Source organism: Copadichromis virginalis, linkage group LG6 (assembly GCF_057382275.1).
Source record: "Copadichromis virginalis isolate Kocher_CV1m ecotype Utaka linkage group LG6, C_Virginalis_male_GT1.1, whole genome shotgun sequence".
Lineage (NCBI taxonomy): Eukaryota > Metazoa > Chordata > Actinopteri > Cichliformes > Cichlidae > Copadichromis > Copadichromis virginalis.
The window spans coordinates 26,975,323-26,988,190 of NC_140623.1; the positions used below are offsets into that span (position 1 = coordinate 26,975,323).

The following is a 12,868-nucleotide window of genomic DNA, read 5'->3' on the forward strand; positions in this document are numbered from 1 at the left end:
TTCTGACTTCAGTGTCCTACTTTATGAAAGGGTGTTACCAAGGGGCAAATATGAATCATTTTTAAAAAATAGACCTTCTTTTAGAGCATTTAGAGCCGTCAAAGACAGGTGTAGCTAATAACCTTTCACAGCTGCTGCAGCGCTATAATCTCTGGAATAAAGTCATAGTTAATGTTATTAGTTATCTCTGTGTTTCTCCAGCTGTGAAAAGGTTTATGAAGCTGATTCCTTTGCAAATGAAAAGGCCTCTGATCCTACCAAGACTATCAAGATTACAGTTAGCTGCATTTATTAACAAAATAAAATGGATTGGAATCTTCTGTCAACAAAACTGTCATTGACTAGTGGAGAAAACATTCACATCCTTTAAGTGTCTAAGGCCCATCTGTTTTCTCCTACTTTTGGAGTTGCAGGGAGGCTGGAGAATTTCCTAGCTGGTACAGAGCAAGAAAAAAGGCACACCTTGTACAAGCTGTGAGCCACTACAGAGACAGACAACCACACACTGACATCTGAGCCTACAGTCAGTTTGGAATCACCAGTTAACCTTAGGGACCAAGTCTAGGGCTGATGTATGTGTAACCTCCACACGTGAAGCCGTGTTAAGACGGAACTAAACAAATACTTGCACTACTTGTGCATATTCGCACTGAATTCTTTTCTTAGAATAAGGATAAATTAAATCAAAATAGTGTGCTTGAACTAGGGCATCATGGTGGTACAGTGGTTAGTCCTGTTGCTTCACAATGAGAAAGCCCTGGGTCTGACTTAACCAGGCCAGCTGGGGCCTTTTCTGTGTAGAGATGCATGTTCTCTGTGGGTAGTCTGACTTTCTCTCATAGTCCAAAGACATGCATGTGAGGTTAAGTGGTCTACCGTTCTGTGATACAGTAAACTGGCAACCTGTCTGCAGTTTGCCCTATAACAGCTGTGCAGCTGTACAGGTGCAATAAATTATTACTTTCATAGCTAATTAATTAAGCAATGTTATAACCATCAGTCTAACCCCTGAAAATCAAATGCTTGGAGGTAATTTATTTTTACATGAAAATGTATCCATATGTATTTGAAGACATATGACAGGTCTGTTAATATATTACTCATTTAAAAGATGGTAGTGGTGTGTGCTATGATGTATGGTTTGAAGACAGTGATGCTGACAAAAGACAGGAGGCAGAGAAGATTTTCATTAAGAGTTACTGATATGGACAAGATTAGAAATGAGTATGTCAGAGGGACAAATTAGGCTGAGGGGTTTCAAGAGAAAGTTAAAGAGGCAAGACTGAAATGGTTCGATGTACAGCAGAGGGTAAGTGAATATACTGGACAAACAATGTTGAATATTGAGCTTGAGAGCAGGAGAAAAAGACCACAGAAAAGATTGGATGCAGTGATTGAGGACATGCAGAGGATTGGTGTGACACAGGAGGATGCCAGGGATAGGATGACAGGTTAAAAATATATGTTATAAGTATATAGTATAAAGTTACTTACCCTTCTTTATCCTTAAAGCTTGAGTCTTCTACCAAAGCCCTGGGGGCTTGAGAGTCCTGCACAGTGCACTGCTCTGGACGGAGCTCTCGAATATCGTTTATGGGATCTGCTGGAGCCACTTCCCCTGTTTGGCAGTCATCGGATTACCACAGTCACCACTGTTGCCTTCACCCTACACATCTTTTCTAGCTCCTCTCTTAGCCCTTGGTATTTCTTGAGCTCCTGATGTTTCTTCTCCCTCATGTTGCTTTCACTTGGTACAGCTGCATCTTCCACTATGACTGTCTTCCTCTGCGTATCCACCACTACTATGTCCAGTTGGTTAGCCATCACTAGTTTGTCTGTCTGTATTAAGAAGTCCCGCAGGGTTCCCTGCACAGGCTTATCATTCCATGATGGTTCCTCTTCTTTCTCACATAATCAGTTGTGACCATCATCCTGGTGTACTCATGGACCTTGCTGTTTCATCCTTGATGGTGGTTCTGACACTCATTAGTGCTCAGACTCATTCCTTCCTTATGGAGGAGGTGGCTAATGTTTGCTCCCTTTTGTAGTCTGTATCCATATCTAGTCTTCTTAATGTTCTGGCTAAAAGGGGGTTCGGGCCTATGCCTATACAGCAGTGGGGACAGAGCATCTCCTTGGTAAATCCCACTCTTGATGGTGACTTTCCTAAAGAAGGCTCTTAAGGTCCTGTCTTGTATAGTTCTAGGCACTCCAGGATCCATGCATGAGGGACTGATTCACAGGCTTTCTTGTAGACAGTCCAGGCATAACACCTGGACTGTCTACAGTGCTCACCCTGGTCTTACAGCCTCAAGAAACTGCTCTATCTATCAGTAGCTGGCGTTTCTGCCAATTCCTTACTGGGTCCTGCTTGAGATTTTTTTTGTTGGATTTTGGATGTATGATGGTTATTCTGGTTGAAAGCTGCACAAAGGTAACTAATTACACCATAATTATTTACTAATATATAAACCAAAATTGTATGTTACTTATTATTTTAACTTTTTTCAATTGTTGGCATGTTTGTACCTAAATTTATTATTTATGTTTAGTAACGCATACTTTTTAACCAGGTCACTCATTGCATAACTACAGGACTTATTATTAGCCAATGGCACCGTGCACTGCGCATTAGTGCAATATTATCCTATCAGATTTGCTACAGGATTTAATTCAACCAATAGTGGTGCGCCGGAAAAGGACAACAGGAAGTAAATGTTGTCCGGTCAGGGGCTGTCACACGGAGCAGTATAGACGCTATGTAGTAGCTTATTTTCGTAACCGTGTAGATAAATGACTTTCTGTGTTAAATGGGAGGAAGTCTACCATTCGTACATTAACTGTATTTTATTATAAAAGCATTAAGCTCTTCGGGGATTCCGTCTTCAGTGCTAGAGAGCTAACGCCGGGGCTAGCTGCTGAAGTTAGCGTGTTCAGCCAGCTAGTCTCAGGCTGCCGCTGTACGCCAGGAGGGAGGAAATATCCGAAATGAGTGGCTCTATTACGGGGTACCGACCTGCTTAACCGACCTTTACATCAGGTATATTGTTGCTGGCCTTTGATTCTTTAATAATGGTGAAAGACGCTTTTTAAATTAGGTATGCGCTATAGTGCTGGTGAGTCTTTGTGACCAGAGCAGTAAATGGGAATTGACAGTGAGGCTGCTGGTCAGAATCCGTTCATATACCCTGACACTGGTCGTGTCATGAGAGTGTATCTATAATAGATTATGGTTAATAAACCGGTTGACTTACAGGTGATGAAAAATGGTAGCCACCATCATCATCAGATGACTTTTACAGACGTTGAAAAGCCCGACATACCGGTTGTCAAATGGTTATCACATGATGAGTGTTTTTTTTCTTCTCTACCATAGAAACGTTTCCATCAGCAGGATCAGTTAGTACTCATCGTAATACTCTCTGTTCCCTGTCGAAAGTGCTACTCATCAGTTTCAGGGCAGGGTGAAAAAGGTCTCTGGTACTTTCCTTAAGTGTTTTTCAAATTGTGAAATGGGCAGCTGTGGATGATTACTCGGATTTACTCTGACAGTTTGGGTTTTTTTAATGTTTCTTTGTGCTGTTTGCCCTTGATTCTGACTTACAGACGTTAAAAAACGAAGGATCTTACTTTGTTCTTGTTTTTTTTCTAGAGTTAAACATCCATAATGAAACAAGGAAACCTGTGAACTGCTCAGGTCCTTAGGCTGTTATCAGATCTCTCAAACGCAAGCATATTGTTTTCAGCAGAAAGTATGAGTGTGGATCATTGACAGACTGTATAATGCAAGAGGACTAAAAAGAAAATTGTGCATATACAAACATGTTTTTATTTTACTTAACCAGACAGACAACTCAGATTAAACATCTCTTTCGCAATAGTATCCTGGCAACAGTTCAATCAGTTATACAAGCTGATGATACAAATACACAAGGGAGGCTTCAAATGCACATGTGATTAAGAAGGTGCAAAAGCAAGCAGCTTCCTCAGTAGTTATTAATAATGACCTTACAGAGTTTTTAGAAAAATATAAATATCTAGGGGCACACATTAAAATGATATTCAAATACCAGTGACATTTACATAAAAGAATACAGCAATTATAGTAAATGTGGAAGTTGGACATAGAATGGGTCTTTTCGTTTCCAGCTCTCTGTCTTAGTCACTGCGGCTCAGGTGGCTCAGTGGGTCATCTGTCAGTCAGCAGGTTCCTTCACCGTTTAAGTCTACCTGCGGAAGTGTCCTTGGGCACTGAATCCAGAGTTGTACGTCCTACTTCAGTTTTATTGTGTGAATGTTAGAAAGTGATTAGCCATGGATAACAATCCTCCTTCTTATAAGAAGTATTATTTAATGAATGACTTTGATGTTTTCAGGGGAAATAAAATTTGTTGCAATTACATACCCGCATACATCAGCTAAAAATTTGACTTCTTCTTTTACCCTAATGGTTTATGTAATTAGTCATTTATCTGCCAAAGTGCAAACTCTGCCTCTTTGGTTGTTACCAATTCCGTTTTAACAATAGAGAAATTGGGTTGAGTTTGTTTGTTTGTTTGTTTGTTTTTAGCAACATGAAACATGAAAACAAGACAACACTCCCCACAACCACCAACACAGCTGGTCCTCCTATTACATCAAACAGAAAACACACAACCAGGTTTCAGGAGAAAAAAATGTTAGAGCATACAAACCAGAAACAGGTGCTCATCTCTGAAGGCAGTGTTGAAACTGAAAACGTGTACTTTAGTTAGAATCTGCTAAACAATGAAAAGTTTCTCTAAATTTACAGGCTAATAATCAATATATAAAAGGAAAATACCATAGAAAATGATCAGTACAGGATTCATGGAGCCTCTGAATCTTACTTTTTTTTTTTTTTTTCCAAATTGCTCTTTACATCAAAGTAGAATGTCAGCATAAACAAAACTATTGAGTGGAAATACACCAGGCACTACAGAGGATTATCAGTATTCTTATACCGCCAGACTTCAAGACCTGTGGGTGGTACTTGACCAGAAGCAAAAGGCATCAGTAAATGTATATTTAGCATTCTGATTACAGAATGGAAACTTATTACTTATTACCATCACATGGATGACAAATGTCACGTCTATCCGTTGATAACTGGATATATGTGACAACGGCAATGTAGAAGATGAAAAACATTCAGCACTCAGAGATAAATATTTCAAGAGGCTTTTCAAACCTACAGTTTAATTTGATGAAACATAAAATCCACTTGTGTTTATAAACTAGAAATAACAGGGAGATTTCAGACTTCTGTTAAACAAGATGGCACAGATAATTAAGAGCCAGGAAAAATCCAGTGTAACTGTGTGCTGTGTATTCAAAGAAGAAAAGCCACTTTTAAAATGAGTTTAAATCCAAATAAATATTTGAGTTAATAAGTATATGAGTGGCAGGATGAGTGTAAAAGCGTTTTGAGTACAAGATGCATCAGTAGTTAATTTTTTACCTAGATTCTTGTGTTGTTCCTCTTTTTCGTTCATTCATCAGTTCTGTGTCGCAATGAGGAGCACAAGAGGTAAGCTCTGAGGTCTCGGAGCCATGAACTCAGTTTCCCCGAGTGCAGCACAATACGTAGGGGGAGTCATGCAAGATGAGCTGGTGGACAGGGGGAGGCAGCAGCAGCCCATGGAGCGGCAGGGCAGCTTTGGAGTCAGGCCTCCACAAACTCAAGGTGCCAGCAGAGAAGCCGCCGGGGAGCTTGACGAGATGGACAAACTCAAGGCCAAACTTATGTCAGCGTGGAATAATGTCAAATATGGTTTGTAGTCAGTTTTAAGTAATGAAGACTGAGTGTTGGATTTTTGTTTATATAGAGGAGTACTGAGATTTCTGCTTTGAGAATCTTTTTTGCGCCTCTGTCTGCAGGCTGGACTGTTAAGTCTAAAACCTCCTTCAACAAGATGTCTCCTGTGACTGTCCTGGGTCACTCCTATCTGCTTAACAGTGAAGGTAAGTGCTAAATGTATTCATACATCTTAAAACTATTTCCTCTCTAGAGAAACGTAAAGAAGAATAGACCCCAGGTGTTGTAGTGATGTGTGCTGTGGCTAACCACACTGGTTAACCGTTTCCTATTTAAATGTTTATTTGACATGAGAAAGCTGAGCAGTAGGAACTAAAACAGACAAAACCTGCGCTTTTATTTCCAAAATATTATATGCAGGTATCATAACTGAGCTTTTTCATCATTTAAAATTAGTAATACAAACAGCTTAATGCTTGAACAAAGTGCTAGAGCTCTAAATATGTGTGTGTTTGTGTGTCTCTTGCTCCACCTCTCTATTTCACTCCCTCTCAGATGAGGTGGAGCGGTTCCGCCTAGCGTTTGTGTCCAGGATCTGGTTGACCTATAGGAGAGAGTTCCCTCAGCTGGAGGGCTCCACCTGGACAACAGACTGTGGTTGGGGCTGCATGCTGCGCAGTGGGCAGATGCTGCTGGCACAGGGGCTCCTGGTTCACTTGATGCCCAGAGGTAGAACTCTCCATCTGGTACACACATTTTTACATTTAAACATAAGAAGTGTTCATCCATTAAGAATATAAAATATCATAAAAATTAGGTTGCGGCACTGACCAAGATGTGTCCTCACATATAACTCAAAGCTAAAGATGGTCCGTGTCTCATTTCTGGTTTAGCCAAGAGAGAGGGTGCAGGAAGCTATGAATTCACCAGGGTATAACCTGTGCTAATCTCAGTGTGACATTTGTCATTCATTGACTTTGTACTCTGGAACTGGCCAGTTAAAGACCATTTAATTTACTATCCCAGTTCGTCGCCCGTCACCCCTCGGTCAGTTACAGAAAAAGTTAGGTGTCATTTCCAGATGAGTGAGCAGTGTCCTCGGTTTCTCAGTCACATCAACCACCACTATGATAGCAAGGAGAAAACCCTCAGGTTTGGGATCTCGCCTACAGGTTCCCACATGGTAGCCATGTCCATCTTTTATATACAGTCTATGGTTGACTCAAAAACTGACAACCCATCCTTTCTCTAACTCCGTTCTTTTGTTTTATACACAGTTTTATACTGTTTTTTTTTCTGTGTGTATACTCATGTCTGTAACATCCTCTGATCGTTTAAAGTCTGAAGAAAAAAAATAAAATAAATACATTTTGTTTCTGTTTTTCTAGACTGGGTTTGGCCAGAGTCTCAGCAGCTTACTGATGTGGACTTTGAGGTATTCCGTCCACGTTCCCCAGCCCGGGCTGGAGGGGTCCCAATACCCTCCTTTGGCTCTCCACGAGGTTCCAGCACCCCTGAGAAATCCCTGCCAAGCAGTCAGGCACCTAGATGCAGCCAGAAGAAAAGGGTCTACGAGTCCACAAAGGACAGGCAAGAGCACATCCACTCCAGGCTTGTTACCTGGTTTGGGGATCAGCCCCCAGCACCTTTTGGCGTTCACCAGCTGGTGGATATTGGCAAAGGTTCGGGGAAGAAGGCTGGTGACTGGTATGGCCCCTCTGTAGTCGCACACATACTACGGTAAGGGCTCGTTTTTGCAAGCAAGGCTTTTCTGTGTTCTGAAATCATTTACACAGCTGTTAAGCATTTCCAGAATTATGGAATTGTTTTCTTGTCCCTTTCAGGAAAGCAGTGGACAAAACATCTGTGGTCACAAACCTGGCTGTATATGTGGCTCAGGATTGTACAGGTGAGATTTATAGAGCAGATATTTGTTTAGCTTAATAATGAGAAAAGAGCAGATTGATATTTGCTTTGCACTAAGAGTGTAAATACACTCACCGGTCAGTGTTTTTGTACATCTAAAGTTAAAAGCATTTATCAGAATTGGGGATTAACAAACTTAAAATGTGGCATGGTTGTTTGCACCAGGCGGGCCGGTCTGAATATTCCAGCTGATCTATTGGGATTTCCCCACACAATCATCTCTGGGTTTTAGAGAACGATCCAAAGTAAAGAAAAATATCCAGTGAGCAGGAGTTATTTGGCCAAAAATGCTTTGTGGATACCAGAAATCAGAGGAGAGTGACCCGACTGCTTCAAACTGATTGGAAGGCAACAGAAACTCAGATAACCACTCATTACAATTTAAGTATTTAGAAGAGCCTCTATGAATGTAGAACACTTTGAACGTTGAAGGTAATGAGCTACAGCAGCAGAATATCATGCCAGGGCCACTCCTACCAGCTAAGAACAGGAAATTGAGGCTAGAAGTCACACAAGCTCAACAAAACAACAGAAGAATGGCTTGATGAGTCTTATTTTTTCCTGTATCATTTGGATCCTAGGGTTAGAGTCTAGCATAAACAACATAAAATCGATCCTGTCAGGTTGTGGTGTAATGGTGTGGGGGATAGTTTCTTAGTACCGACTGATACCCTAGGCTACGGATAGGCTGTATAGATTTGAAAACTGCGTTTTCGTCTGAAAACGCTCCGCCTCCACTGGCGTTTTCAGTCGTTTTCACAGAGTTGTGCGTCCACATTGAAACGACCCAAAACGCTTACGTTCCAGTCCTGCGCATGCACAAAAGCGAGTGAGAATTAAAGAATTTGAAGAAAAGCTATCCGGAGCATGTACAAACTGATATTAATCATTTTTAGGGCTGTCAGAATTGAGAGCAATCAAAACAACTGCTGTATAATGCACTCCGCTATCTTTGTTTAATTGGTCACATGACTGCACCACATGACTAAAATGCGTCATCGAGACGGGAAAACGTCGTCTCAGTGTGGACGGGAGGCCAAAACGGAGAGAAAACAATGCGTTTTCAAACAAAAACACATTAGTGTGGACGTAGCCTTAAATTTCACATGAACCAAGCACCTTTGGGATGTGGTGGAACAGGAGATTTGCATTACAGATGTGCAGCTGTCAAATCTGCAGCAACTCTGTGATGCTGTCACATCAGTATGGACCAAAATCTCTGAATGTTTCCAGTGCTTAGTTCAATTTGTGCCGGAAATAATTAAGACAGTTCTGATTGCAAAAGGGAGTCTAAACCAGTACTAACTAGGTGTACCTAATAAAGTGTCTGCTCTCTACATCATGCCTGTTTTAACCCTCACTGTTTCTGTGCCTTGTAGTGTACAAAGAAGATGTGGTGCATCTGTGTGATCGGTCACTGAATCAGACTTCTTCCGATCCGTCCAGTCAGGACTGGAAGTCTGTTATCATACTGGTCCCTGTCCGGCTGGGAGGGGAGGCCCTCAATCCATCCTACATCGATTGTGTCAAGGTCTGTTAACCATCCAGTGCCTGACCCCACTTCCTAAAGGATTTTAAGTGTCTAAACTCATATTAAAAATATTTGTGTTCATTCTCAGAACTTCCTGAAACTGGAATGCTGTATTGGAATAATCGGAGGCAAACCAAAACATTCGCTGTATTTCATTGGTTTCCAAGGTGAGGATTGCCAAAAACATACTCTGTACATTTTTTTTTTTTATCTTTTTGCATAAATCCAGCCGAAGCAAGGGCAGCTAGGGAAGAACTGACATTTTTTGCTGTTATGCTCCTCTGCAACCCGTATTATTCTTGCAGTGGCGATGCAGGAGCCACACATTCTCTCAGGTGTGGATAATGACGCGCTGCTTTGGTGCAGAACTGCTACTTCTGCTTATCACGCTCTGCATTACTCTTCACGACACTTTACTCTTAAACTTAGGATATCTAGAAGCATAAGTAAAATGTGCTTTTAAAAACTGTGGTGTCATTTGTCACTTTGTCGCTTATTAGCTGATTGCTAATGTGTTTAACTGCTACCTGACAATGGTTTAAAACCCTTAAGGCAAAAAAGCACATCCCAAATAAATCTTCACACTACAAATGGAAACTTCCTGTATGAACCATCACAAAGCCTCTCTGAAATTAAAAATATAAATTGTGCCTTTTGTATCAATGTCTAATATAATATTATACATATGTTTTGGTGGTTTGTTAAGGAAGTAGAGTTTGTAACTTACAGCTTTGGGCTTCTGTGGTAGTTGTTACAAAGGTCAGCAGGAACAAGCTGTCTGAATTATAAAAAGTATGAGAGACTATTCATCATTTAACTATTTGATTTATTGTTTTATACTTGGATTCCTCTCTGTCTGGCAGATGAGCAGCTGCTGTATCTGGATCCTCACTACTGCCAGCCAGTGGTCGATGTCAGTCAAGTTAACTTCTCACTGGAGGTTTGCTGCCTGCTTCATTACTCTTCTCTTCTGTCTGTCTGGCTTTTATCTCCTTTTTTTTCCTGGGATCATATCATATGACTTCAAACTCATTCACGGGTCATTAAAGATAACATGTCTGCTTAGTTGGCTCTGATCTGTTTATTGTATGACCCATGTCTCCTTTTACCACTCTGCAGTCGTTCCACTGTAGCTCTCCTAAAAAGATGCCCTTCAACCGTATGGATCCGAGCTGCACCATCGGTTTCTACGCCAAGAACAAGAAGGACTTTGAGTCTCTATGTTCTGCTGTCAGTGAGGTGAGTTTTTACAACCTCCTCACATTTTTGTGGCTGTGATTTAATTTATACAACATACTAGAAATGAGCAGCATTTTTTTTCTTTCTTTCGTAGAGATAAATCTGTCCTGTTTCTGACAGTTAAATATGTTTGAGTTGGTTTGGAGGGAAAAAAAGCAATATTAAGCCATCACTTTCGGCTCCAGAAAGCTGAATAATCATCTTGCTGTTTTCATTTCTGCACAGATACAATTTCAATAGCTCAAGTTGCACAAATTTTTCAAGCAAAGATTTCCGATTTTATTTTTTCTGAGTTGAGGTCAAAACATGAGAATTGGCTGCTTTTCTTTGTAATGCCTAACAGTCAGTTGAATACGAGAGCAAATGTAGAAAGCGAGTGCTACACAATCGAAGCAGGTACTGTATGTAGATCTTCATATTCCATTCAAATAATATATGTGCCAAGGATGTAATTGGTTTGTTTGGGCTTTTGCATTAAAATTATTACATTTTTCACCATTGCTAGAGCTTGGCCCAGTCTTGAAGTGTTCTCAGTAATTCATGCATTAATTTTTAGAAGTATTATTTACCATTGTGGGAGAACAAAATTGGAATATTTTCCCAAAACAAATTTAAATATAATAAATTGGGAGATATCGTTATGATAGTTTGAAGAAGAAAAATGTCAAAAACTGATTTTTTTTTTTCCTCTTTTTCTCTGCGTGCGATATATTCTGTTTTGTTTTTAAGATTATCTGCTTTAACTGGACTTTGTTGTCCTTCCAGGCTCTGTCATCGTCGAAGGAGAAGTATCCTGTCTTCACCTTTGTGGAGGGCCACAGTCAGGATTATGGACTTGAGGGTCACAGCAGCAATCACAGTGGACCTCCAGCTCATATCCTGCCTCCAGGGAGACTAGGCAGAAGCAACAACAGAAGAAGCAGTGAAGAGTTTGTCTTCCTGTAAAGCTCTGAGGACGATGCTCTCCCATCTGTAGGGGGCAGAAGTGGACACTCAATTGCCTTTAAAAGACTTGATTCTGTCGATGCTGCGGCTGCAAGGCGGGCACAACTCTTTTGTGCTTTGTCTTCCTCACTGGTCAACACGGCTGCTGTCATCACCTCTGTGTGGGTGGCGTTATAAGCTAACAGGCATTAGTGACTACTGGCTGGAGCACTGCTTTACCTGACGAAGGTGACTTCAAAATGGATAGAAACGTTTTCAAGTACTTGAAATGTTCTTGGTTCATTTTATCAGACGACGTCAAAAAAAGCCTCAGTGGTGTCTGCATCATCTTTAATTGGCTCACTCGTCTGCCCGATATTGTTCATGACTTGTATTATATGACATTCCCTCTGCTGAATATTTTTTTTAATTTTTATTCTTTAAATTAATTAGATTTAAGAATGTGTGTTTTGTGTGCGAGTGAGTGTTTTGTTAGTGTAATTTATTTGTCTTTTAAATTGTGTTAAGGATTATGCCGTGTCACATCCCAGATAAATTTCAGATTCTTCCACGAGCGTCTTGAACAGCTGTAAATTCATTTTTAGACATCGTGGTCTCAAGCCCATGCACTTTCAGCTCTGACTCTTTATTCATTAAGGATATGAAAATCTGCAAGAAATCTGCTGTTACATTGTTCCTGCTGCTTAAAGAACTAAAGGTCAGGTATAAAGAAAAACAATGCCTAAAGTTGGAGATGACTTTTGTATTTTTGCCTGTCAAACTGTGGCTTAAATCATTCCCGCTATACTATTATATAAACATGTTTGCAAAGTAAAACACCCAGCTCTTACTTATGTACGTGTTCTAGATTTTACCTTGCACAGCCAAGGTAATGAGACAAACCGAAGCTGAATGGAGATCTTTTTTTTTTCTTTTCTTTTTTTTTAATTTATTTTGTTGTTTGCTTGATTTTCAGACTTCTGCTGCAGTGTCTCTGTGTTTTTGTTTGTCCCCTTTTTCTGTAAAAGCTACTACTGCAAGTTGCACTACTACTGTTATTGAGTTTATTGTCCTGATTAAACTTCAGACACTGGAATTACAGTACATGTTACTGCGTTTTTTTGTGTAGATTTGAACTGCAGGTATATACGCTGTCAAAGGAACGAGAGCGATGGGAAATGATCAATTCAATGTTCTGTAGTTAGCAGGGTCAGAGCAAATACGCTTGTAAAGTTTATGCAGCAGATGCTGAAGTAACATGTGGCATATAATTTCATTACTCACACCTTGTTAATACCACGTTGGAGCCCTCAACAAGGTGCTGGAAACATTCCTGAGATTGTTGTCCATATCACATGATTGCATCACACAGTTAATGCAGATTTGTAGGTTTTGAATCTCTTGTTCCACCACATCTCAAAGATGTTGGACTTTGAAGGCGATATGAGTACAGTGACTTTATCATCAGTTCA

The 12,868-nt window shown here is 40.4% G+C and overlaps 1 protein-coding gene across 1 annotated transcript; it reads left to right on the forward strand.

Moving 5' to 3' along the window:
- The first annotated feature begins 2,698 nt into the window (after positions 1-2,698).
- On the forward strand, positions 2,699-12,497 carry atg4da (autophagy related 4D, cysteine peptidase a). Its single transcript, XM_085459564.1, has 11 exons — positions 2,699-3,040; positions 5,521-5,791; positions 5,899-5,982; positions 6,332-6,505; positions 7,165-7,516; positions 7,621-7,685; positions 9,082-9,233; positions 9,322-9,400; positions 10,097-10,173; positions 10,353-10,472; positions 11,238-12,497. Exons 2-11 carry the CDS (start codon positions 5,572-5,574, stop codon positions 11,415-11,417), a joined length of 1,503 nt encoding a protein of 500 aa, XP_085315690.1. The 5' UTR covers positions 2,699-3,040; positions 5,521-5,571; the 3' UTR covers positions 11,418-12,497.
- Positions 12,498-12,868: the final 371 nt, after the last annotated feature.

What these genes read in the sequence shown, in the direction of transcription:
- atg4da (XM_085459564.1), top strand. Translation starts at nt 5,572, where the DNA reads ATGAACTCAGTTTCCCCGAGTGCAGCACAATACGTAGGGGGAGTCATG. An exon ending in GTAGTCGCACACATACTACG is followed by an intron (nt 7,517 to 7,620) that starts GTAAGGGCTCGT and finishes TGTCCCTTTCAG; the next exon opens with GAAAGCAGTGGACAAAACAT. An exon ending in TGTGGCTCAGGATTGTACAG is followed by an intron (nt 7,686 to 9,081) that starts GTGAGATTTATA and finishes TGTGCCTTGTAG; the next exon opens with TGTACAAAGAAGATGTGGTG.